Raw genomic sequence first — 25,677 nt, 5'->3', positions numbered from 1 at the left:
ACACAAACAAAAGCCACGCAGACCCTCTTCACCACCCCCCTCCCCCCACTCGCACCCCTTGGGACCCCGCTGCCCTCCCCGCCCGGCAGCAGCGAGAAAACCTCGGCTCCCCCACCCATCCCTCACCCCGCCCAGGGGTCCCATCCCGCGGGGAGCAGCTCGGGCAGGAAGGGGGATCCGATTCCGGCCGGGGGACGCGGCAAGCTTACCTCCGGAACCGCTCCCGGAGCCGCCGCATGGGTCCGGGGCGGGGGGTCGGGCCGGGGGGCTGCGGGCGGCTCCGGGGGCGGCTCGGGCTGGGCTCCGGGCCCGCATTGGCGAGCGAGCTGCCGCGGCGCGCAGGACGGCGGGCGCCGGGCGGGCTGAGCGCGGAGCCGGGCGGGCGGCGGCCGCTTTAACCGGCCCTGGCTCCGCGCAGCCCCCGCCCCGGCCCGCCCACCGCGGCCCGGCCCCGCCGCCGAGAGCGGGAGGAGCCGGCCCGGCGCGGGCTCCCGCGGCATCACCGCCTGCGAGAGGGGGCCGGGCGGCAGCGCCGCGATGGCACCGGGGAACGCGGCCGGGGCATCGGGAGATGGGGCTGGGGGGGCAGCGGCGGGATGGGAACAGGGAATGGGGCTGGGGGGGCAGCGGCGGGATGGGAACAGGGAATGGGGCTGGGGGGCAGCGGCGGGATGGGAACAGGGAATGGGGCTGGGGGGGCAGCGGCGGGATGGGAACAGGGAATAGGGCTGGGGGGGCAGCGGCGTGATGGGAACAGGGAATGGGGCTGGGGGGCAGCGGCGGGATGGGAACAGGGAATAGGGCTGGGGGGGCAGCGGCGGGATGGGAACAGGGAATGGGGCTGGGGGGGCAGCGGCGGGATGGGAACAGGGAATGGGGCTGGGGGGCAGCGGCGGGATGGGAACAGGGAATGGGGCTGGGGGGGCAGCGCCGGGATGGGAGCGGGAGCCGCGGCCTGGGTCCCGAGGCCGGCCCGGCTGAGCCGGGATGCCGGGGAAGCAGTGGCAGTGGCAGCAGCCGCGGCGGTGCCGGGGCTGGCCGTGCCCAGGGCCTGGTTGCAGTTCGTCCCGCAGCCTCGCAGGGCGATGGAGCAGCGCCGGGGGGCTGTTGGGGACAGTGGTTCAATTGCCATTGTCTCAGCTCGTTCATCGGAGAGGAGGGCTTGGCGGTGGCAAGACGCCTCTTCTTCCCGGTCTGGGAGCTGTAGGAGCCTTTCCACAAGGGATTCGGCACAGACTGATCCGGGTGACTTCACCCACCCGCCCATGGGGTCCGTCCCGGCGTGGCACAGGAGAGCAGAGCAGAGCGCTGTGGCTTTGCTGTCACGTAAAGCTGCACATGGGATCATTAACTCCGCTCCAGATCGAGGTCACAGTGGCCAGACTGCTTGTGATAACCTGGCTGGCCGAGTTCCCCCGTCGCTATGCCCTAGTCTTACCTACTCAAACCAAGCTTTGCCAAGCAAAGGCTATTTCACTAAATGAAGGGACCATGTCAAGCATATTTCTGTAAGGTGAACGTAGTGTTGCCTTGTATAGCACAAATCAAGGCATGAATTAGGAGAATATTAAGTTTTATTCATGCTGTTTTTCTAATATCTTGTCTTGAAGTGTTCTAGCCCTCAACAAAAGCCGTTAGTAGAGGCACACCAAAGCAAACCACGGGTTTACACAAATAACCCATACCCAGTGTCAACATCTTTCATGGTAGGACTGAGACAGATAGGTTTGTAAGTCATCTCCCAAGCTAAACGTGTCACCTCTGCCAGGCAACCACCTCCGGCACAGGCAGCACAGGGAAGTGTGAGCATCATGGTATGGCTGCATGTCAGGCTCAATCTGACTGTTCATAGCTCTCAGTCCCATTTACCAACTCTTCCCCTGTGCCAGCAGTGAGCAAAGGATTAGGTGGTAACAGTTTTGTAAACTGCCATGGCAAGACTTGCCCCTCAGTTTCTGTAGTTCTAATAAAGAATAAGCTCTTCTGATACAAATTGCAGGTTTTGTTTTCCAGCAGGGGCTTGCTTGCTGCTAGGATAGCTGAGGCTGGGCCAGAAGACTTCTGCAGACAGTTAGCTGCTCAGCTTCTCTGAAAGAGGAGGGTGGAGCTTGATGGTGGAAAGGAGAGCTCCTGAAATGCACAGCCAAGCTAGTTCCCTGATAAATATTCCCATTAATCTCAGTGAGGTGTCACTGTTAATATGTTGGTACAATCTGCCATCCAATTTAACCAGTGTCACTGGTAATAAAGTTTCATATTGCCTATGTTATCTGTTAATCCAAAAGGAGCAAAGTTTGAGGACCCTGCAGAAGAGCCCGGACCTGCACACAGCTGTATTTCAACAGCTGAAGTGCCAGCAGTATTCCAATATCCTGGCTTTATTTTGAAGTAGGTCTTGTGGTGATGCAGCTGCCTTCCTGCTCAGTACCACACACCCATCCTTGCATTCCTCTGCAACTCACCCAGTAATTTGCACTTTAAGGTTGTAGAAATGTTCAGGAACATGTGATGTGGACACCATGACCGGAAGGCTGGCTGCTTTGTGGTTCTGGCAAAAAGCTGGACTGACTCCTGTAAAATGAGTGTGCTGATACCTTCAGAGGTGCACACAGAGGTGTTGCATCTTGTCTCCATCTCCTCTCATTCCCTCTGCTCCTCTCTGACTCTTTCTTCAGCCTTCTCCCAAGCCACTGCTGTTTTCATTTCCTTCCCTGCTGCCTTGGACATTTGATGTAGACTCTACTCACAAATGTGTCAGAGTTTTTCTCCACACAGTTCTCAAAGCCTGCTGTTCCACCTTTGTTCTGTGGACATAGATCTCAAACCAGTGTAACTTCCTGTTGCTGGAGCATCAGATATACAGATTCAAGATACAGTTAAAAAAAAAAAAAAATCACTGTTCAAACTGGTTTACTTTGAATGAAAATAAGAACATTCATAACATGAAGCTTGACTGAGTGGAACTAGGTTAAGAAGACCCTAATCATCACAACAGTAGTGAGGAAACTGGAAGATTTTTTACTGGAAGTCTGTGTCTATTAAGGAGAGCACTAAATTACACAGGTATTGTTAGAGCAGTCCTGACCAATAACATTTTTAGTACCAGTGACTCTTGTTGAACTCATCTCTGTAATTGCTTTTGATGATTGAATGAATCAGAGTGCCTTAAAATCACAGTAAAAGAAACCCCTTATTATGGACCAAGGAACCATTAAGTCTAAATCCTAAAAATTGGCATTCAGCATACAAGATTAAGGAAGCAAAAACCTTGTTAGTTTGATTACTCTTATTTACAAAGTAAGAAAATACAGAACCTTCAAATACCTGAAATAGTTTTGATTAAAAATGTTCTTAAGACTAGAAATATGTCATCGTGCACTCAGCCAGAAAAGTATTTCAATAAAAGAGCTGGGGTTACAAGAAGGGTGAAAGAACTTTTCTTACTGAATGCATCCCTGCTGTGGGGCACAGTCATGTAGTGTGCTTGGAAGGAGCAGTGTACTGAACATGAACAGCCAAGGACTGATTAATAAGACATTTAACCTATTATTTTTTCATGCGGCAAAGAGACGTTAGTTCTGTAAGGTATTTGTAAAATGGGTTTCCAAAATGAACCAGGCAATCCCAGTCTGATACCCAACAGACACCCATTTGGTACCTCATAGGTGTTTGCATAGCAAATCTGTTACTAAGTACAATTCTTGACAGTCAGGAGTACATGAGCTGTGTGGTTTGCCCTTATTATTTTTAAGTCAAATTTTACCCATGTACAGTCTCCTGCCAGCCCTTCACAAGCACTGTCTACTTGTCTAGAGGTGGAGGAGTTCGTACTCCTGGACTATTGATGAGCATTAAATTGTCACGTAAAGACATATGTAATTTCTGAATGAGACATTAAATACCCGTATAGGATTATGCAAAGAGGGACACAGAAGTGGGGTCTGTAGTTTTCTCTGCATTGCAAAATTGTCTTGGGTTGCACAAATCCAGGAATAGGCAGGATTTGCTGAAAGCTTCCTTTTCCCCACCAAAGATGAAAAATTTAATTGCCACTTGGGATGCCAGCAGTGAATGAGATTCTGTCAGGAGGTTACATTGATAAAAGTAAAAATCTTGCACAAAAGCTGAATTTCTTTTGGCTGCTTGGCACAGATGAGTTCTTATTATAAGTCTGCACAATAACCAGTCCCCTGATTTGTTAAACAGATAACAGAGAAGCAGCTCCACAGTTGCCAAAACGGATGTATTAGTGATAAGACACTGCTCATGCTCCCAGGTACTCACTTTTTGGAGCTGGCAGTGGTGATGGGCTGGCTTCAGAGGCAGCAGAGCAGAACACCACAGCTCAGGGAGCCAATTAAATGCAGTGGGGAGGGAGCAGAGCAGCACAGGCCTTAGTGAGGCACAGGAAACAAGTTTGGCAGGTGAAACTCCTCTCCACTCCCAGTCTACACCGGAGAGAAAATCAAGCATGTGGGGTAAATAAGGGGGAGAAGAGTACCCTTCTGCTTTCTTTTGACTTCATAAGAAACAGAGTATGTGGATTTAGCCTTCCTGTCTTAGGGGTGTGCACAATAATGGAGGAAGGTGGTGATTTCATTAAGGTTTGATTTAGAAGATTTAGTGGTAAAGTTCTTTTCTTGGATTTAGAGAACAAAGGCTTTGGGCTTTGTTAGCATGTTCAAGGACATGTGGCAGCAGAAGTATCCTGTAAAAAGTTATGCTTTGGGCCCTGCAGACAGCATGGATATAGCTTTTTTTTTTCTTGCTGCAAACTGACCCAGATTTCTGCTTTATTTGACAGTCTTTTTGAGCATAGTGTGAAGGAGAATCATCACTTACTGAAATGCATGTCAATGGTCTTGTGAAATGAGCATGTTTCTGTCCCTCAGCCTTCCCCCAATCTAATTAATAAGGTCGTCCCGATGAAGGCAGGCTTATAAATAGCTTTCCAAACACTAATGGAATTAGTTCTGGCTTGGACAACTTTTCCAGGGTGACACAGGTATCTAAGAAGGGCTGGCTCCTTGGCATAGACAGCCACTTACAGTAGAAATGTTGAAACATAAACATTTACCTGATGTCCCAGGTCTTGCTGCCAGCACTAAACCTTAAATGGGATTACAGCATTGCTACTCACATCATAGAAAGACTTCCTGCAAGTGAAACAAGGGATTTTAGAGGGATGGGCCTTGTATTAGATTACATTAGTCTGGATAGTGAAACGTCAAATTCTGCTGAAGGTTTCTCTTTTGTCACTATTTCTGAGGAAAGTGTATTTTTCATGTCCCACAAACCCACAAGAGTTTGTGAGGATAATAAACATTTACCATGGGGAATAACATCGAAGTTCTTCCAGTCGATAGGAATCTTTACTAGGACAGCAATTAATGGAAAGGAATAGCACAGCTATGAACTCCCAGAAGACAGTGATGATTGAAAATTGACTATTTAAATCATCAGTGAATTGAGCCATTGAACCCCTTCAAAAGCAATGGTTGAATTATTAACAATTAAAATCTGGCATAAGACTGGAATTTTATAATGAAAATAGAATCTAAATGTGTCATAGAAAATGTAAGCTCTGATTGTTTAAAAAACTTGAACCAAAATGTAAAGAGGATGTATCTGATTCAGGAGCTTCAAATCAGTAAGCATGAAGCTCCTGAAAACATGAGACAAATGTGAAATTGTAATATGATTATCTATGTGACTCATGAAGTTTAATTACAGTAAAATCATGGAGAAACATTATTTCACAGTCATTTGGCCTGTGTATCACAATAGTCCTGCCATGTACTGCATTTCCAGTAAACAAAAGGACATTTCAAAGATTTCAAAATGCATATTGGGAAAACCAATGAAGGTCAAATTTTATATTAATTCATCTTTTCAATCAAATTCCTTGCTGTTGCTTGTTCTGAATATAACCTTCTCCTTAAATGAAGAAGCTGACACGAGGGCAGGAGGTGCTTCATGTAACCGAGAAAAGATCACTTCTTTAGAGAAGGAGAGAAAAGCAGCACTTTTCAGTCTCTGAAATGGCCTTGGACCAGCTGCACAAATTCTGAGTCATCAGATCAATCAAGTCTGTTAATGACTACAGAGAACTTTTACTTCAAAAATGCAGAAGTATCCTGCTTTCAGATATCGATTCTGTTGTGCTTCCTTTAGGAAGCTTTAGTCATAAAGGTGCCAGATTTCAAGGCTCTTTTAGAAGTAAAAAATGTCACAAGGGTTTGGCATTTAGTAATTGTACCATAAAAATGATGGTGGCCCATAGCCCTTGGAACATCTATCAGTTCCTCTAGCAGAAATCAGTATGGAGTTTTGGCTGACAGGCAAAGAGGGAGTTATTAAAGGTAAAATTCACTCATAAAGAGAATTTCATATGAAAGGCCAAATCAGGACAACCTGACTCAGGAGCTAAGCAGCTGCCATTGACTTCAGCTTCAGACTGGAGAACACCTGAAAAATCACAGCTCACTTTCTTAAACCAAAGGGATAAGAGTCATGAAGATCTGTGTTGTAGCCTGCCTTTAGGAAGTCTACAACAGAGAATAAAGAATTACTCTACTGTATTATAACAGTATATATTCTCAGTGTCATTAGATCCTAAGAGATGAGGTCTCTCACCCCATCCTCCAGCTGTCTCGTTATTGTGGCCTGAAAAGAAAAGCTGTACCCAACCCTTGGGGAAAAAAAAGGCCATTGTTGCCCTCTCTCAGATGTTGGATTTTAGCACTCAAAAGCGGAGGTTTTTGAAGATCTTTTTAGCAATGTGTTACCCATGCAGAACCAAATTATTTCTCTTTGGACCCAATATTTTAATATATCCCCAAATTCTTCCCTTTTCAGAAGTAAATGAAAAAGGTTCTCCCTTATACCAAAGCCAGGATAAAGCAGTTCTGTGTTTGAATCCCTGTCCACAGCGGACCATCTTTAATTGATGTTTATAACATTGACACATAAAATCTTTTCCCCTCCATTCTTCTCCCCATCACTGGGTTTTGCTCTGCAAACGTGTCTGCCATCCATAATCACTCTTAATTCCTCATCTTTGACATCACAATCAATGAAGGGAAATAAGCTGTTACTTAATGGGGCTGACACAAAATCCATTTAAGTTAACGGAAAGGCGTTCATTGTTTCCTATCAGCCTTAGGTCAGGCCAAAGTGAACAGAGTGGGTGGAATTTAGCCTGTCATTTGTCATCTGAGAGGAAATGATTCCTACGTCCCATTTGGACTGCTTAGAGATTTTAAACATATTTAGCAAAAGAAAAACTGATTTATTCTCAGTTGTTAAATTGTTGAAATTTTACTCTGGTTGGATAGCCTCTCACTTAGCTTAAAATGGTACTTAATTTTCTTAATAGTTAAAAAAAAACCCAAAAAAACAAATACAGGAGAGAAAGATCAAGGTGAGTGTAAGTCAGTGAAACTGAGGAGGTGCCTGACTGCCAGCTAGCTGACAGCCTCTTAGTTTTATTTATTTTAGGTTTCCTAAATACATTTGGAAAGGGAGAAAACATCTGTACTCCAATGTATGGCATTGTCTCAGGCCTTGTAGGTTTTGTAAACAGACTTAACAAAATATGAATCCATTTTTCTCTATTGCTCACAAATGTTCACAAATATAATTCAGAAGCAAAATGAACATGTTCTTTAATAGAGCCCAACAAACATCAGACACACTTTCCCTACTATATCTCTCAATCTGAATAATGCTTGTTAGCCTTGGGGAGAAGGAGCAGAGTGTCTGGCAGGGACAAGAGGATCTGAGTGATTGTCTAACTTGCAATTCCCCTGATAAGTTTAGAGACTGTTTTTGCAGTGTTTCTGCAGAAGTAACTTCTGTGATTCAAGGACAAAAGTCCAAATGTTCTGTTTCTTGGTTATGGTGTTCTAAAGAGTAAAGGGAGTTTCACCACATCCCTTCTGAACAACAGGAAACTCTTGGGATATATCATTCAGTCGCTGATGACCAGGCCAAGTTGCTGAGAGGTCAGATGACTTGCAAGAGACAGAGATATCAAGAAGTTTGATTCCAGTGCAAATTTGTCTGCTCTGCTCCAAACAGAGTGATTGCAAAACAAGTGTTACTGCTATTGGCAACCTTTGTGAGGCCTTACATCCCTCATCCATGTAATTCTGTCTGTCCTTGAGTTAGAGTTATAAACTGTGTTATCTTCAATGGAAGGGATAAGTTTTCAGACAGACTCTGACCTGACTTCTCTTTCTGCTGTAGTAGATGAAAGTCTACAGCATTCCAGTGATATAACTGAGGGATTGGACTCACATAAATGAGACTCTGACCCATCACATCATTGCTGGAAGGACTAAAGGGGAAAAAAAACCCTAATACTTGGGAAATTTTTTGGAGCCAGTTGGACAGCGAGTGAGTAAACAACAATCCAGAGGGGCACAGGAGTCCTTCAACCTGTTTCTAAGATTGGATCCTCAGACAGCAAATTCCTGTCCTTCAGATTCCTGGGTCTTGAGGCTCAGTAGCAATACTTATAAGGAGAGGCTGGTTGAACAAAATCAAGAAATAAACAGACAATGCCCCCGATGAAGAGCTGAAATAGAGATGTTTGTGGGCACAGATCATGTCTTTCCAGAAACTGGTCCTTCCCTGGGGCTGTCACTTCTGAGCTGCTTCTGGTTACCCACAGAAGGGAGCAGGAATCCTCACCAGGGCCTAACCTGGTTCTGCTGCGCTGGGCATTACAACCTTCTTATCTGTACCTTGTGGGTGCTAAATTGCAAGGCCACATTTTTGGGAACAGAACCCAGAGCCTTGGAGGAAGGCTATGCTTTCAAACTCTGCTTCCTTGGTAGCTTCCCCAGTGTTGGGGCCACGGTGCTGGCAGCGGATCAAAGCCCAGGAATTCCTGTGCTGTGCTCAGACTGTTCTTCCTGAGGTCACACCACTCTCCTCCTTTCTGTTTGGTTTTAGCAGGATCAATTTTATAAATTACAGGGCAAGATACAACCCTGGTGTGAGAGTGGGGATGGAGAGGGCACTGTGCTCTTCGTGTCCCAAACAAACCACCATGGAGACATCTGCCCTCGGCTGACCCCACTGGGCAGCTGTGCCCTGTCCTGCTCCCACCAACTGCCCAAGGCTCATTTCAAACAGCCTCATGTCTGATATAAATAGGAATGGTGGTTTCTGAACTACCTCCAATTCTTTGGAACTTCACAGGAGTCTTGTAATAGCACTTTACTTAAATTCTAGAAAACAACCCCAAAGCTATTAGCAACCTGGCACTGGAAAAACCTCTGTGGAGGTTTAGCCAAAATGACAAAAGTCTCTATCCAAAATTTATGAAGGCATTTTCAGTTTTTCTGTGGAAGTCCAAATTCCCATATTTTGGCAGTAGAGCTGTGCTGGGTACATTTGCACTAACATTAACGATTTAAAAGCTCCTTGGTGCCCTTAGCAACAAAAAGGAGAATGCATCCTTGGAGGAAAGATGCCCCTTAGCAGAGGAGAGGTGATACTCTAGAGGAGTTAATTTCTTCCCTTTTGTTCTGGAGTTTTGGGGGGCAGAGGCCCAACTTTTGGATGGCGACATTAATCCCACACAAACTGAGGGAAGACCCCTACTTGCATTCCTGCAACATGAAAGGTTAAAATAAATGGTTGTTAAACTACCTACAGGCTGTATAGTGCACGACACATTAGTGCTGCTTTTAGTCATCAATATATTGCTATTTAAAGATGACCAAGACTTTTAAGTCTGCTGATTATTCATATTAAAAATGTTTCTTTATCAATTGAGATTTTATACTGTCATGCAAACATCTCCATAATTAAATGTGTGCTTGACTCTTTCTGTCTCCAGTTAAGTGGATGTTGATGGGGAACCTACCAAAAGCAACTGCCGAAATGTTCTTGCACTTCATTTAAAAAATATTAATATCAAATTACAGTGATGATAAAAGTGCAGTATGAGATCCCTAAAGGGAATCAAGGCTAAATGGTTTTGGAATCATCCAAGGTAGTTTGCTCAAACTGCTCTTTTTCTCACAGTTTTTCTATGGTCACAGCAGAGACCTGTTCTCCACTGCATGAGGAGGGGTTTAAACATAAACACTTTAAAGCACAAAATCTCTCCACCTATAAAAGCGTAGCACTGAAGTTGCAAAATCAAAGACCTTAAGGAGCACCAAAATTCAAGTCAATTCTGTATTAGCCTGTCTGTATCTGTCTAATATTGCACACTATTTAATGCCATAATCAAGCAATATTTTCCTGTGGGAAAAATCACAAGACTGAATGGACTATGTTCACTTTGGGAGCAGCTATTCAATATTTCATTTTTCAATATGTGGCATAGGGTTTAATCCAAGGTGGGAGGGAGAGGTCTTACACACTGCAGTCTTGATAATCTGATCTGATCCTGGGTCATTTACAGAGCAGCCCTAATCTAACCTGTGCACTGAATCCACATGCTAAAACTTCCCTGTGAACTTTTTTGTCTTTAGAATTTTCTTTCCTACAGTAAGAACAAATCACCTGATGCAGTGCCTGCAGGAGGGAACTGGCTCACTGAGTAAATAATCACCTGGATGCTTGTGGCTTGATCCCGCCTTCCCAGGGAGCAGATGGATGCTTGAGATAACTTGAGATATAGATGGAATTGTAGCAGTGACTGGAGATCCCAAAGGTGTGCTTTTTACAGCCACTTTCCTGGCCAAATCCCCTGTGCAGGAGGATTTCCATCCTTGCAGCATTGCTCTGTCATGACTTTGCCTCTGTCCCAGGCTATGGAGAGGGGCTGAGCTACACCTTACACAACCTGCAAACCAAGCTGGAGGCCCATAACACAACCAAAATTGGGTCAATCTTTTGTAACAAGTGAGTGGGACCTTAAATGGGGATATTGTTTGTACTCATCCCTTTGCTGCTATGGAGCAGAGAACAAATATTTGTACAACTGCCTTCACAAATCCAGTTCACATAAACCCTCTGCCCTCCCTGCAATAAAAAGCTGCCAAAAAAGGTTGGCTGTTCATTAGATTTTGCTGTGGGTGATGAATGGGGCTGCCTCCAAAAGCAGTCCTGCCCTCCACACTGAACATGGCCTGGCAAGAATGACCCAGCTATTCTGCCTGGCTTGGAGGGCAGACCCTCAGCCTCTCTTGGGAGCTGTGACTCCAGTGCAGCCAGGGCTGCTCTCTGGCCCTTTATTTCAGCTGGTTAGCTGCACAGCTTTACATTCCAAATCCTGCTTTTTACCCTGAAATGTGAAAACCCAAGCCAAGCAGCTCAGAGTCTCTGCTTTGGTCTCAATTTACCCACTGCAGCAAGGGTTTGCTGGAGGAGGGATGGAGAATTGCATCATGAAGGTGTGTCTACTCCAGGTGGAAATTTCTGCACCGTTCCCAGCTTGGAGGGGAATGGGACAATGTCCATCCTTCTGTCGACAACCATACAGAGGAGGTGGCAAAGCTGCTTGTATTTGTTGTCAAAAATGGGTATGCTAGCAGGGGCCACAGCCTGAGCTAAGCCCATGGGAATGTGGGCAGGCACTCTGCATGCCTGCCTGGGGAGCTCTGCCAGCTCACCTCCACCCTGACCTCACACAGCCCCTGTTATTCCAGCTCTGAGTCCAGTTCCGAGCAGCAGCTTTGTCCTCAGCGCAGAAGAAAGGTTTGTTTTGATGGCAGAATAAGTAATGTGCCTCAGCTCCATAGCTCTAAAATCCCTGGGGAGACGAGGCATGTCTAATTTGTACTGTGCCACAGCCAGGTGAACACAGCACCAGGTCCCTACTCGGGCATGACTGTGCTCAGGCTCAGTATTTACCTGACTGCAAAAACTACAGCTATTTTCCTCATTTTTGTAGTGGCAAAGCTGGTATCCACTAACCATTCCACTTGGAAAAATACCACCCAGCTCCCTAGAGAGGCCACAGTGAGAAACCATCAGCTATAGCAAACACTTTTTAATGGGATCAAGGAAATTGCAAACGCTTTTCTTACACTGGGACTTGAGGCAGCATTGAAGAAGTCTTCTGCTTCTGTCTTCTGTTGTCCTGCAGGTGAGGCAGTGGAACTCATCTTTTTTGTTATTAAAAATGGGCTAAAACCCGCGTAGGCTAAAGGCATCCTTAATCAAAGAAGCCCTTGGCTGATGGCAGGCCCTGCCCTGCAGAGCAATCCTGGCCCGGGGCGGCATCACTGCAAGACTCTTGTGATTTAAGGCCTGAGGGTATTTTGTATTTGCACATTCATCCTTCACGTAACCATGCCATGTTTATGTATTGCTGCTCCGGATTTTACCCCGATTTCACAACCAACAACCCCTGTCTTTTCCTCCTTGACTCACCTCGAAGCCAAACTGTTCAGTGCTGGTTTGGGAGTGCTCAGCATTAGTGTTGGATAAATGCACTGAAGCAGCAGCAAGGACAGCCTTGGTGACACTCATCCCATATTCCAGCGTGGTTTATTTTATGTTCACTATGGTTTATTTTTTATTTTGTGCTAATGAACTCTGTAAATATAAATATAGAGCCAGACTGGTTTGTGTGGGTATTTGACATTGATAGAATAAATTACCTTTCCTACATATTTTCCATTATATATCTGCTTCCATTATGTGCTGCACAGGGACACGAGAAGGAAACCTTTGCCATCACTGCCCTTTGCAAACACAGTTCTCTTCCAAGCTTTCAGTCTTACTACTAAATAAATATGCATGCAAGACAGCACTGGTATAGTACTAAAAAACCACTATTATTTATACAGCTTTCAAACCTATACAAATTCTAATTTTTCACACAGAAAACTTGTTCTAAGGCATGGAGCTGCAGAGAATCTTCCACAGCTGTGCTTCCACCACCTCCAGGACCAGAAACCCAAAATGCACAGCAGAGACCAAACCTGTGTTTTTCCCACTGAACCCAAATGAAGTGTCTTGTCACCTCAGAGGGAACAAAATCCACCTGAGATCTGAATTTCCTCTGGAGGTACCCAACCCTCTCCTTTGGCTGTGAAAGCAGACTGAATTTCTAATGAGGCACTCAGGTTGGGAAAAGAGGAGCAATTCCACAGCCATGAGCTTGGGCTTGAAGTCTGTTTGACACCGTAACACTAGTTCCTGAAGAAATCATCTCACCCAACAAAAAGGGTAAAATAAGGAGATTTTTCAATACCCTGAAAGATAACAAGATGCCTGGCCAGTTTTGAAGCTTTTTGGTAAAAATCAAAAAAATCCAGCTGAGTTTTATCAACTTCTGACAAATATTTTATTTTCATTTACAAACTCCTGCAACTGTGGGTACCATCACTCCTAGAGCAGCATCACTCTGGCTCTGAGGCAGAAGTCCTGTCCCATCCAGGGTGAGCACTGCAGCTGCTGGGCTCTGTCTCCACATCACCCAAATTTCAAACCTGCACTGAGCACAGTTCAGACCCATATGGCCAAGAAGGGGACCCACAGGGAGGGAATCCAGCAGAGGAGAGCCCCAAACCCAGCATCTCCTGATCTCATTCCATTCTCAGTCATTTCTATTTACTTCATTTTCTTCCACTTCATTTCTAGGCTGGCCCTGCCAGGTTAGACACAGCTCCTGGAAGCCTTGCAGAGATGTTTTTATATTGCATCTTATATCATTATATATTCTATAAGAATAGAATTGTTCTTATATTCTCTGTGTGTGTTTGTATGTATTTATATACACACACAGAGGCAGGTCACACTTGGTTTGCCACCTAGACTGGACTGCAGAAGTGACAGAGAGGGGAGCAAAGGCTAGGCTGATTCACAAATCTTCTCCATATGTCGCAACAAACCTCATGCAAAGTCAACACGGCCTTGCATCATAAAGCACAGGCTGGAGCCAAGAAAGAGCTCAGCTGGAGAAGCCACAGAATGAAGAGAGAACAAGCCTGTTCAGGTAAGAGCTCTGCATCTAAAAACATGTCCTGACATATTCACAAGAGGAAGTTAGGTATTTTTGAAGTCGATTTTTCTTTTCTTGCAACTCCCCAATCCTCTGAGCTCATTAAAATGAAGACATTCTAATTTCCAGGAGTGGCCATCAGGGAAAGGTCAAGGAAGGACTTCTTTGTAATGTCTATTCTCAAATTCCAGGGAGAAGATCAGCAGGACTTTCATTAAACCACTGTCAAATTATAAATTACTGCACTGTCACAGGAAAGTAGGACTGCCATTACCTTATATGCAAAAGGAAGTGAAAGAAAAGACCTGATGATTTATAGCTTGTGTACAGGTCTGCCTGAAATGGGATCCTGGGCTGACAAAACAAGGGTCTGGTTACCAGCAGCTGGCCCTGGCTGGGCACACAGCAGCCAGAGCTGCTGTATCAGTGGTGTTACACATTCCCTCTGCACAGGAGGTTTTGTGGGGGTACATTCATAGAACCCCAGTTCTGAAGATGCAGAGTTACTCAGAGAATGTTCATAACATCTTCAAAAGAAACAAAGCAGCGGTTTTTGCTGTTGCACCAAACCTCAAAGAAAGGAAGCCCTGGGAACCCAGTGAGATCTGTACTGAACAGGACACTCAGTTTCTTAGGGAGGGACTCCAGTGTAAAATCCAGAGCTGTTGCTTGCTACTTTGTGCTTTGTATTTCCATGGATAGACACCAGAGGAAGACAGTCTGATTAGACAAATTACTTTTGTTCAAATGGAAACAAATATTTGATTTTATTCATCCCACCTTCACTTGAAAAATGCCATCTGTCCACTACAAGGCATCCAACTTCTGACTAAGAAAAAAACATTGCTCGAGGCCCTCAAAGGGAAAACAAAGTGAGGAGCTGAATCTCCCAGGTGCAGCTCTAATGACATGAGTTTAGGGTGTTCAGAGCTGTAGCTGCCTTTGTCTCTCAGGAAAGCCTTTCTGATCCATAGGTTGGATCTGAAGACCAAGACACTGTCTTTTAACAGTTAATTAGCTGCACCAATTAGTGGTCATGTTGTACAAAGAGTGACAAAATGAGTATGAAAACCAACAGTAAGAGAGCAGCTGGATCTGAAAGCAGGGAGGGATAGCAGAAAGCTGGGGCAGCACATCCAGCAGCCAAACTGTGGCTTGACAGAGGCTCTGAAGTGTGGCAGCCAAATGGAAATCGTGGTTGTACCCACGCAAATTTGGGCCCCTCTCCTGCACTGCAGTTGCACTCGTGTCACCTCTGGGTATTTCCACTGAAATCCTGTTCAATTACCTTGAGTAACCTCCTGCCTGCAGCAGGGACAGGGAGAACAGAGCACAGCACATGGGCTTCAGACCTGGTCCAGGGTCACACCCCACTCCTGAGCAACAGAATCTGGGCCCTGCAAATCCAAAAACTGGAGCACAGAAAGACCAATGGTTTGTGGGCAGACAGCAAGTGCATGTCATGTGCTGTACCTGTATCCCAGAATGTGCTTTTTGGAAAGTTGATGCTTAGGGCAGCAGTTGCTTGTCAATGTCAAATTATCTGCCCTGTCCCTTGAGCTTCTGGAGAAAAGGGGTGACCCAAGATGAGGTGAAGAATGAGAATCAAGCTGGGGTGACTTCTGTATTGAATTTAAGGCACTGTAATACAGGGTTAAAATAGAAGCACCTGCAGCCTTTATGCAAGAACCTGTAATTATGTGCACAAAGACAGGTCTCAGCGTGTGGAGCTGTATGCATGCATTATACATTAATATGGGGCTAACAACCAGGGAAGCTGATAGGGTTGGTTAATTATTGCATTCTGTATTATCTTTTATTAGGAGACATGCATTATGATGGTTTCATTTTTTAAAATCCAAACATTAAAGCATTTTCTGACTGCACCACATGCAAGAGGAGCCTGCGCTGTGCCAGCAGCCAGGGCTGCACCTACAAACCCAGTTCTCTCTCTGCAGACTTGCCCTGCTCTGGTCATCTGGGGCACTTGCACTCCCAGGCTGAAGTCATGATCAGGCTCACTGTGAGTGCTAAGCCCAAAGTGCCCCTTTGAACTCAGAGCTGATCTGAGCCCTTGGTGCCTGCTGGCAGGTTATACTGGGAGTGTGCGATGCCGTGATCTGGCCAGCAGAGGTTTATCTGCTAGGACAGAAAAGTTGGTACCTTGCAGGAGTAGAGCTAATCTGGCAGGGTGGTACTTCAATCCAACGAGAGTGGCAAGATGCTTCTGTCCCAAGAGGATGCTCTCAAGCTCTGCACTGACAAGATGCAGTGACAGGAGCTGCCCACACTCACAGCACTATTACACACTGGTAACACACATCTCGCCTGGTCCTGCTCAGGGATGTGCATTCCTGCCATCCAGCCAGGTCCTGGTGCTCATTCTGGGGGAACTGGCCTCTGAGGATGGGCAGGGGGCTGCTGAGACCTAGCCTTCACTTCCAGCTGTCTGCACAGGATAGGAAGTACCTGGACATCTAAGGGTGCCCTGCGCACTGCAGGCAGGTGAGTGCTGCTGCACACCTGCCTGGAAAGAACTCATAGCAAAAGGCTGGACCTGCTCCAGTCCAGGTAAGGGCAAGATTTTGCTATGTGTAGAAACAAAGAGAGGTGCTTCACCCTCGTGTGATGAGAGCACAGCCTGGGCTTAAGCCTTTTGCCTTCATCCATTTCATCCAGTAAGTATGCCTTGGCTTCTTCTGCTGAAATAACAAAAAAGGAAATGATCCAGCTTCTGTAACATCTGTGACTCCAGATCACCCTGAATGCTTCCCAGCAGAGAGGGCACAGAGAAAACATGGTCATCTCCTCCCTAGCAGCTGTTAAATGAAATAGGAAAAGGCGGCCCTACAGTATGACCGTGCTTTGAAGTTCTGCCCTGTGGGCCAGGCTTTGGCCACCCTTGGGGAAGTTTTAACAGCACAGTTCACCCACCTCCCTACTGGTGAGGGGACTTTTCTTTGCCTTCTTGCCTCAAACATGACTGCCCTCTCCCCTGGGAGCTCTACCCCAGGTTGGGGCATCCTCTCTTTCACTGCACATGAAGAGCAAACAGGCAACAAAATAAAACCACACATTCACCTTCAGCAACTGAAGAAGGCAAAGCATTTTCTGTTTGCAAAAGGGGAAGAGCAGCAAGTCCATCTGCAAACCAGTTTCCCATTACCAGCCCATGATAATATCTTACACTCTCCCAATGGCAGTTTAACTGTCACCCCAACAAACAGATGGACTTTTGTAATACCGAGAACACAAATTCCCAAGAGGAGGGGAGCCTCGGGATCTGACGGCATACAGAGTTGGTTGGAGGGGAAAAAAAAAAAGGGCCCTTTGTCCCTTCAGGTCTCCAGAGGCAATAATGGGGAGCAGCATGTCCCCTCCCAGGCCCAATAACCCTGCCAAGGCAGTTACAAAAACACACGATGTGGCAATGATGAGCCCTATCTTCTCCTCCAGCCATGGCTTAGCACTCCCACCTGTCCCAGCAGTTCTCTACTCTCTACCACCAAGAATTGGTGAAAACCTCCCTCCTGCCAGGGAACTCAAAACACCAGCACGTTTTGTAAATATGCATCCCAAGGATGTGGTGTTAATACTTCACAATGATTCTTTCCATGCCAGAACGAGTTAAGGTAGGAGTCTCTGTCCTGGCTTCAAATTTCCTGGCTTTCCTCTGTCTGCGTCACAACGTAATTCTTTCCAGCAGCCTTTTCCTCAGATGTTCAGAGTTAGCATCGGGATCCCTGCCAGCTCTCCTTCCCAAAACAAACACGGAGCCTCCTGATGCCAAAGATTTGCCTTCTATTCATTTCTCCAGGGATAGAACACTTGGCTTTACAAGCAATGCTCCAGTTTTCAATCCAGCATATGTATATAAATAAAAATGCAGCTTTACAGAGCCTTGTCTGCACTAGAAAAGACTGGATGGCGTGTCCCTAACAAGCTGTCTCTCTCCATTAACTGTAAATAATGCTTCAATTAATTAATGAGATTATCTGCCAAGTTAGTACACATCACTTCAGCAAGGAAAATAAGGCTTATTGTCAAATTAATTTTTGCTGGTGTAATCATGTCAGCATCAGAATTTTTGCTAGAAATAAAAACATCCACCCATTATCAAACCCCTCTGGTTCCAGTGTAAACCTGGTCTAAAACACCCTGAAAAGTGATAAAATACCATTCCCATCTCAGTAAAAAGCTTTTCTTTCCCTCCAGTGTCCCTGGGCTCATAACACCTCCCCTGCCCTGGTGACCTGCCGGCTTTGCCTAGGGGGCTGGAAATTGCAGAGCTGCTGGTGGCTGATGAGAAATGATTTAAAGGAAGCATTGCAGTGAGCCCTGCAGAGAGCAAACCACAGCCCTGCACTGCTCCCCGCAGGGGACAGCTGAAATCTGGGTAGATTCTGTCTCACTAAGGGACATGTCCTTCAAGCTCAGGACAGGTGGAGTGTTTGTCCTCCAGCAAGCCCAGGCTGCTGCTGTCTGCTCTTCTTTTGGAAGGAAAACAAGTAGGTTTCCTCTTTTTGAGGAAACAAGTGCGTGACTTATGTCAAATCTGTGATTAAGATGCTCCTGAGAGAGGAGAAATGCAGAGAATGGGAAAGAAATCACCTGTAATAAGCACTACTAATATGCCTCCATCAAGTATTGTCTTTTTTTGGTTGTTGTTGGGAAGGGTATGAGGTGCAGTGGCTGTACCAAATGGACAGGGCACCTGCAGACATCTACTCATCTGCTGCTACTCATGGATTTTTTCAATACACCTTTTATGCTCACTATGTTCCTTTTATGTGTGTCCAGTTTCCAGCAATAAACTTAAGGCAACTCCCATTAATCCCTCAGAATTTCAGAGGGTTTATCATTTGAAAAAGGTAAAGGTGGATATGCCCAATCCCTGCCTCCCCTCCTCTTTCTTGAAAGGTTTAGCCCTAGAATTGGCCTGAATTTGTACGTTTATTTTACATGAAAGAAGTGGCTGAGATAAAAATAGAACATGAAAAATATTACCTAATGAAGTGATAACATATTGATTATTTAGGCAATATAATTTTTACAAATAAAGGTGGATGCTAAGCCTATATTCCTTGCTCATGCAGAAGTCAATAGCAGTTAAATTCAGGGTATTTTTAGAGTAATAAAGAGCTCTACCATGGGTGCAATCAGCTTCAATACTGAAGGAGTGCAAAATGAGAGTGCTTAAACAATATGTCCAAGTCTTCTAGGCATTCAGGAAGAGACACAAATATATAATCATTCATAATTAACAATTTCTCCACAGCACCACCCGTGAAAGGATCTCACGTTCCTTCATAAATACTAATTAAATCAACCCTACACCCCACTTGTGTAACAATTATTACTGACATTAACAGATGGAGAAACTAGGGCACAACTTCATTGCCCACACAGAGCATCTGCTGCAGATCTGGGATGAGACTGACCCATCCGCAGCCGGGGCTGAGCCATCAGATGCTGGATTTGGATGCCTTGTGACAAGGATCTGCCTCCAAAAACTGCTCCTGATTTGTCACGTTAGGGTGGAAATGCCTCTTTGAAACATTATTGTCAAACACTGTCAGACAGGAAAACCAAGGAGCTGTGTCTCCAAGGAAACCAGCATACGTGAGGAGGAGGAAGTAAGGAAACTAAAGCAGGAGCAGAACAGAAGCTTGAGCAGGCAGCTGTTCCAATTTCCTGTTTTTTATCATTCTGCTATGATTTTCTCTCGTTAAGTCAGATAGCTTTCTGCTGTGGATGTCAGAGCAATTTATTTATAAACAATTAATTTAGCTTTCCATCACTCAAGCATGAAGAGCCAGACCTTCACCTCAGAGCTCTGACAGCTGCCCCACGAGTCCACCTGCTTTCCTCCTGGGCAGCAGTCACCAGGAGACTCCAGCACACGTACCCCTATGCCCCACATCCTCCCCACATGCATATCCTTGCTGAGGCTCCAGCTGTCATTTCATCCAGGAGCCACTCAGGGACCCCAGCAGGACACATGGATTCAGTTTCAACCCCTGGAGCCCACCTGACAGAACAGATCCCACACAGGGAGTCAAGCACTTGGGAGAGCCACAAAGTCATTTGGGCTGGAGCAGGGCCAGGAGACCCAGGTCAGTGCTTTGCCATATAAAAGGTACACAGGTAGCTCAAGAGACTTGGGCTTGTGGGGTTTGATCTGTCTAAAAGACAATAACTGGGCTGTAGGGCTCCCCAAAGCAGCATTGGCTCATGGCTGGAAGAACAGTATTTTCAATTAAACTCCCAATACCAATTCTTACTTCTTGGCATTCCTGCCAAAGCACCAACATCACACAAGCTGAATGACTGATAACTCAAGGTGATACAGTTCTAGGCAGCAAAAATCATTCTTAAGTTCTTCTTACAGCCAAGGGTTTTGACTTGGACATGTCACTGTGCTTCTATACGCAGTACATCCTCATCAGAGGATGAAATAATGTGCTGATAAAAAAAATGAGACAAGATTAACCCCTTTTCAAATTCAAAACGATCACTGCATGGGGAAGGAATTCTCCCTGGCAAATATTGGTTAGTCTGTCTGGACTAATCCTCTACTCATATGTAGTGGCTTATTAGGGATTTGAAAAAGAAATCTGAAGGCTTAGACAGTTTGTTTACAGTGGAATAGCCTCACAAGAAAGATGGATTTTCAGTGAATTTAATGACATGCTTGACTTGAATTAATATTGGAGAAATCTAGAAATCTTTTTTTCTGTTGTTTCTGTAAAACTCTTTAATAAAGCCTTTACAGAAGCAGTAATTTGTGACTTTAAAAGGGCACTAAGCCAACTGTAAGTGAGCCAGTGCAGACTGAATTCCTGCTTCCTGCAGAACAGCAATAAATCCTCCCAGCACCCCTGAGTTCCATGGTGAGCACAGCTCACCCAAAGCAGGTGTTGCAAGGCTGTGCCCAGGGTTTGCCCAGATTTATTGTGACTTGTTCATCGACTTCTCTGATCCACCTGCTCCAGGCATTGTTTGCGGGAGAATATTTTATTTTGTTCTCTTTGATCCTACTGGGGTTAGTCCATGGACTGAAATTCAAGTGCAGCCCCTGTGTGCCAGTTTTGTAATAATAACCCCCTTATGAATGGCATAAATGACTAAGAGAGAAATCTCAGTGCAGGGGGCAGAAGAGCAGAGAAAATTAACCAGAGACACGTGGAGCAAAGCACAGAGGGGACAGGAGCTGTCCAAGGATGCCCCATAAGCCAAGGGCAGAACTGGGAACAGAGCATATTTCCTAAATCTCTGTCAGTCCATCCAACGTCCTTTAACTCATATTGTTTCTGGATAAATGTTAATACAATTTTACCCACATCTCACTCATTTGCAAAGGGCACCTGCTGCAGGACAGTATTTCTGTGCTGGATATCCTGGCCTGAAAATCCTGCCTAATCCTCTGGGCAAAGCACATGTCTCCATGGGCACGGGTAGGATTACACAAACCCATCCTCGACTGAACAGGGATGGAAGAGTCACATTCAGAGGATGTGCAAAGAGCTGCATGACAAGTCTTTCCCTGGAATCCATGGATCCCCACAGCCACATCCTGGTGATTCCCCATGTGGGATGGAGCTTGGGAGATGCTGCAGGTGTCCCAAAGGGATAGCTCAGTCTCTGTGGGGCTCCTCTGCATGGCTCAGTTTGGGATAGATAGCAGCAAAGCCTGGTTCAGGATGTTTTGTACCGTATGAGTTCCAGCAAGGGATTCACATCTTACACACAGCTTAGGGAAACAACAAAGCTGCTGTGGGAGTATTCCTCCCTGTTTTTTTACAACGATGCAAATGGCGTGGCAGAGGACTGCAAGCACTCAAAGGAACACAGCTTCAAGGCTGATTTCTGGCAAGCTTGGCCTGATAAAAGCCCATTTGCATGCATTAATCTTGACACAGCCATTAGGTAAATTGTGGCAGCATAGACCTCCCCAAAGCAGTAATTTCACTCACAAGTACTTGATTACTTGGAATTCTCAGTGCATACTCAAGGGCTCTCTCCAATAATAATACTCCAGTCCTTCTCTAGTATAAACAATATTCCAATATTGGTTTAGTATAGACAAAGCTGAGAAAGCCATTTTATTCCTCTTGGGAAGGAAAAGTCCCCCTGCACTTTAGTTTCTCATTTTCCAGAAAGGATTTAACCTCCATTTACCTTCCTGCTATCAGAAGGAAAGTATCGTTTGCTGCTTTTACCTCCACATTTTGGAGCAGAGTCCACCAACTATCACAACTGATAAACTTCTTCATGAGTGAACAAGGGAAACTGCTCCTGTGCCTGCAGCCTCCCCTGGCACAACTTCTAAAGCTTAAGCAAGAAAACTTACCCTGCCAAAATCAGCAGCTTTGCCATTGACCTTCAAGGAGCCAGGGATCTGTGGTTCATGCACACAAAACTACGTATCTGGAGAATTTCAGCTATCTAAAAGTATTTATTAACACAGCCTTGCAAGTCTGTTTTACATACAGAAACAAACACAGTGGCAATGATATGGTGACGTGACATGGTGTCATTACATTATTTGCATGACCTTCAGCAAAGAACCACAGCTTCTCTGCTGGCACTGTGGCATTTGGTGTGACACGAGCTGTGACATGCTCTTTGTGATATTTTTGAGCTCTTTTTAGTCCCCCCCCCCAAGGTTTTATTAACAAAGGTTATTATTCCTGTTCTTTAATGCCAGGGATCCCGTACCACCAAGAAGGCTCCTAGGATGTTAAACGATACATGAACACACAAAAAACTTTAAAGACCTTACAGGCTGAAGGGAATGCAGATGGGAGAGCCCAAGGAGAGATAACCCAGCCTGAGTGGGTGACAGCAGCCATAACATATGAGCAGCTCAGTCACTGCTACATCTTGCCAGAGCAGCTACAACTAACTGCACTTTTTCAGTGCTAAATAACCAAAAGAAGACATTAAACATAGTTATTTCAGCATGATACATGGAAGAGGATCATGGTGCCAACTTCTGATTTACCAGTTTCATCACATCAAGGGTTTTACTCCAGCACCCACCCATCAGGAACCTTCCTTCCAATTCAGGCTTCCTTCCCAAACCAGGCATATCCATAACTCCCAGGGTGCAAAGGATAGCTCGGAAAAAAACCCTGGGTTCACTCACAAGAGTTTACAAACCAAAAGAAAAACCACTAACCATTTTGGCTCCTTTTCTTAAAGTACAGTTAAATAAAAAGTTACTCTCAAGATTTCTTTGCCAGTGCCAGGATGCTCTGTGGCTGATTCATAAACTAGCACATCTGGGGCTGTAGCACAGGCAGACTGCTCCTACCCAGCTGGAGTACAAACCACGCAATCCAGCCAACAGCTTTGTTCAACTGTGCTTTGAATTCACTGCAGTTTATTTCTGGAAGTATTTAAAATACCCGTCCTGAAGGCATTAGGACCACTGCATCCAGTGAGTCATCCTGACACAGGTAATAAATCTCACAGTATTTACTAAAGCTTTCTGTAGGACTCTGTGGAACTTCACATGACCATGATGTAAAATAGCCTATGGGACAGGCACCTGCAACAGTCTGGGTCCAGTGCTAATTTTCCCTTAATAACCAGCTAAAATCCAACTTAAATAATATCACATATAGGAACTTGAGCACTATTTAGAGGGACAAAATAACCTGGTGTTAAACATCCCATTGAGCACTCGGAGGAAGAAAACCAGCAAGATGCAGAAGAAACTTGTTAACCAAAAAGGCCTATAGCTTTATAGCTCTGAAATTATGGGAACAGCAGAACCTGATGCAGATAGCATTAAATTTACTGGAGATACAATAACAGCCTTCCTGTGGCCCAGCAGGAACATGATACAGCTGAAGGAAGGCTCAGGGTGAGAGGCAGGGTCAGACACGTGGAGATGGACGCTGAAATCCAGGACGTGGGGTCAGAAATTCCTGTTCTAGTGGATTGTGGTGACTCACACGTTTCACATTACTGGCAAATTCACCTCAGTTCCTGCTTTCCTTTGGGCAGGAGGCATTGTACCCAGCTTTCCCAGGAAGCATATTGTATCCTGTCAGGGGATCTGTGCAGGGAAAGGGGTGCTCTGCCCCATAAGAGCAGAGCTTGCGTTCTACCTACAGAAAATAAGTGCCAAGACAGGCTTGGCACTGCCCTCAGGGGAGCTCGCAGACAACATGGAAAGTATTAAATTCTGATGGGAGCAGCAGCTGGCTTCTATCTGAAAGGCATTATCTATCCTTTGAAAATCTTCAGTGTTTCTTTTCTCCCTAGGGAGGTGGGAACAGCCTCCCAAGGTCATTTGCATGACTGAGGAAGATGTGCCAAGGCTGTGGGGCAGCATAGCTCAGCCCACTGGGGTAGGATGCCCTGGACAACACTGTGTCCCTGACAAAATAACTGCACCAGGCACAACTCGAGATTAAACCAAGGCCCCTCATCAGTGCCTGAGTGGATAACAGCGTCACTGCTGCCGGCTGCCAGTGGGCTGCGAGGCAGCAGCAGGAATGGAAATTAGTCTCTTTATGGCTGGCAAACAGAACTGCGAGCTCATATCAATGCAGAGCACAGCTCAACATCAAATGACCCCCAGAATGATGGCACCACATCAAATAAATCAGCGTCTAAACTTACCGGGGGATCACATTATCCTTCTGCAAACGGGGAGTAAACATAGCAGAGAGGCAGGAACTGGAGCTCCAGACAAGGTCCCTCACACAACTGTAGTCCTTTTCCCAGGCAGATCAGCAGGGTTCTCGTAGGCAGAGATGAGCCCCTTTGCCCAGCGAGTACCAGGAGCGCTCTGCTGCATCACCACCAGCCGGATCGGGGGCTGGGTGTCTGCAGGGACCTCAGGAGCATATTCCTTGCTGGGATCCTTCCCTCTGCAGTCATAGAGCACGCAGGAGATCAGGAAAACCAGAAGCAAAATAACATAGCTAGCTACCAGAATGATGAGATTCAAGGTAACAGGGTCAATCTCCAAATAAAACTCCATTTGGTCCCATACTAGTGAGTGCAAACCCAGAGAATGAAGTTTCATATGCACGAATGAGCAAGTGCTAACTGATCAGAATAGATGTATTGGCTTTGCGGTAAAAATACACTAATCCCCAGGTCTCCTGTAGCAATGGATTTCCCCGAACGGGACGATTAAAGCAGCTCAGTTTAATAACTTAAGCTCTTTCTTTTAATGCCGCATTGCCTACAGTGGCAGAAGCTAAATTTGATTGCTATATTGACAGGAAAACATCCCCCTTGCCCAGGGACCATCTCTTTCCTTGGTGGGCAGGTAGCAAACTGGGTTTTCTCTAAAGGCATTTTGCAGAGCCTCCCTTCCTCAGGTGGATTTGGACTCGTGGGCTGAAAAAAACTGAGCTGTGTCATTAGTAAATGAACACAGAAATAATTAGAAAGTCATTTGCAAGGAAACTTTTCTCAAAATCTCACAAGCCTGATCCTGATTTTGATTAAGACCTTTCTGCCCTGGGCTAGTTCTACAGAAGTGTTTTAAAGTGAATTAAAGATGTTTATTGCCCAGGTCCCTATCAAGATTACAAGGACACATCACACTGCTGTCACGCACTGCCCAGCGAGTCCTTGCACAAATTCCTCTGTAGGATCCTGCTTCCCACAGGCTGCTCTGTCTTATTTGAATCTCCCACGTGTGAGAAGGTACAACAAAACTGCAGCGCTTCTGTAGCCTGGGCACTGCTAATTTCTTTTTCCTGAGTGGAGCCTCTGTTTGCTGAAAA

At 45.6% G+C, this 25,677-nt stretch overlaps 1 protein-coding gene across 3 annotated transcripts in view; it reads right to left on the bottom strand.

The window, feature by feature from the left end:
- Positions 1-24,930, bottom strand: part of MMD (monocyte to macrophage differentiation associated) — a 42,028-nt gene extending 17,098 nt beyond the window's left edge. Inside the window, exon 1 of one of the 3 annotated variants that reach the window (XM_032128955.1) lies at positions 24,557-24,930. In XM_032128955.1, coding sequence (XP_031984846.1) covers positions 24,557-24,597 — 41 coding nt within the window. In that variant the 5' untranslated portion in view covers positions 24,598-24,930. Of the gene's footprint in view, positions 1-209; positions 344-24,556 lie in introns of those variants that run through there. The other 2 variants (XM_032128957.1, XM_032128956.1) reach the window with 2 other exon arrangements.
- Between the last annotated feature and the right edge of the window lie 747 nt (positions 24,931-25,677).

The sequence above is a fragment of the Corvus moneduloides genome, chromosome 19 (assembly GCF_009650955.1).
Source record: "Corvus moneduloides isolate bCorMon1 chromosome 19, bCorMon1.pri, whole genome shotgun sequence".
Classification (NCBI taxonomy): Eukaryota; Metazoa; Chordata; class Aves; order Passeriformes; family Corvidae; genus Corvus; species Corvus moneduloides.
This window is presented reverse-complemented; position numbering and strand designations above follow the sequence as displayed.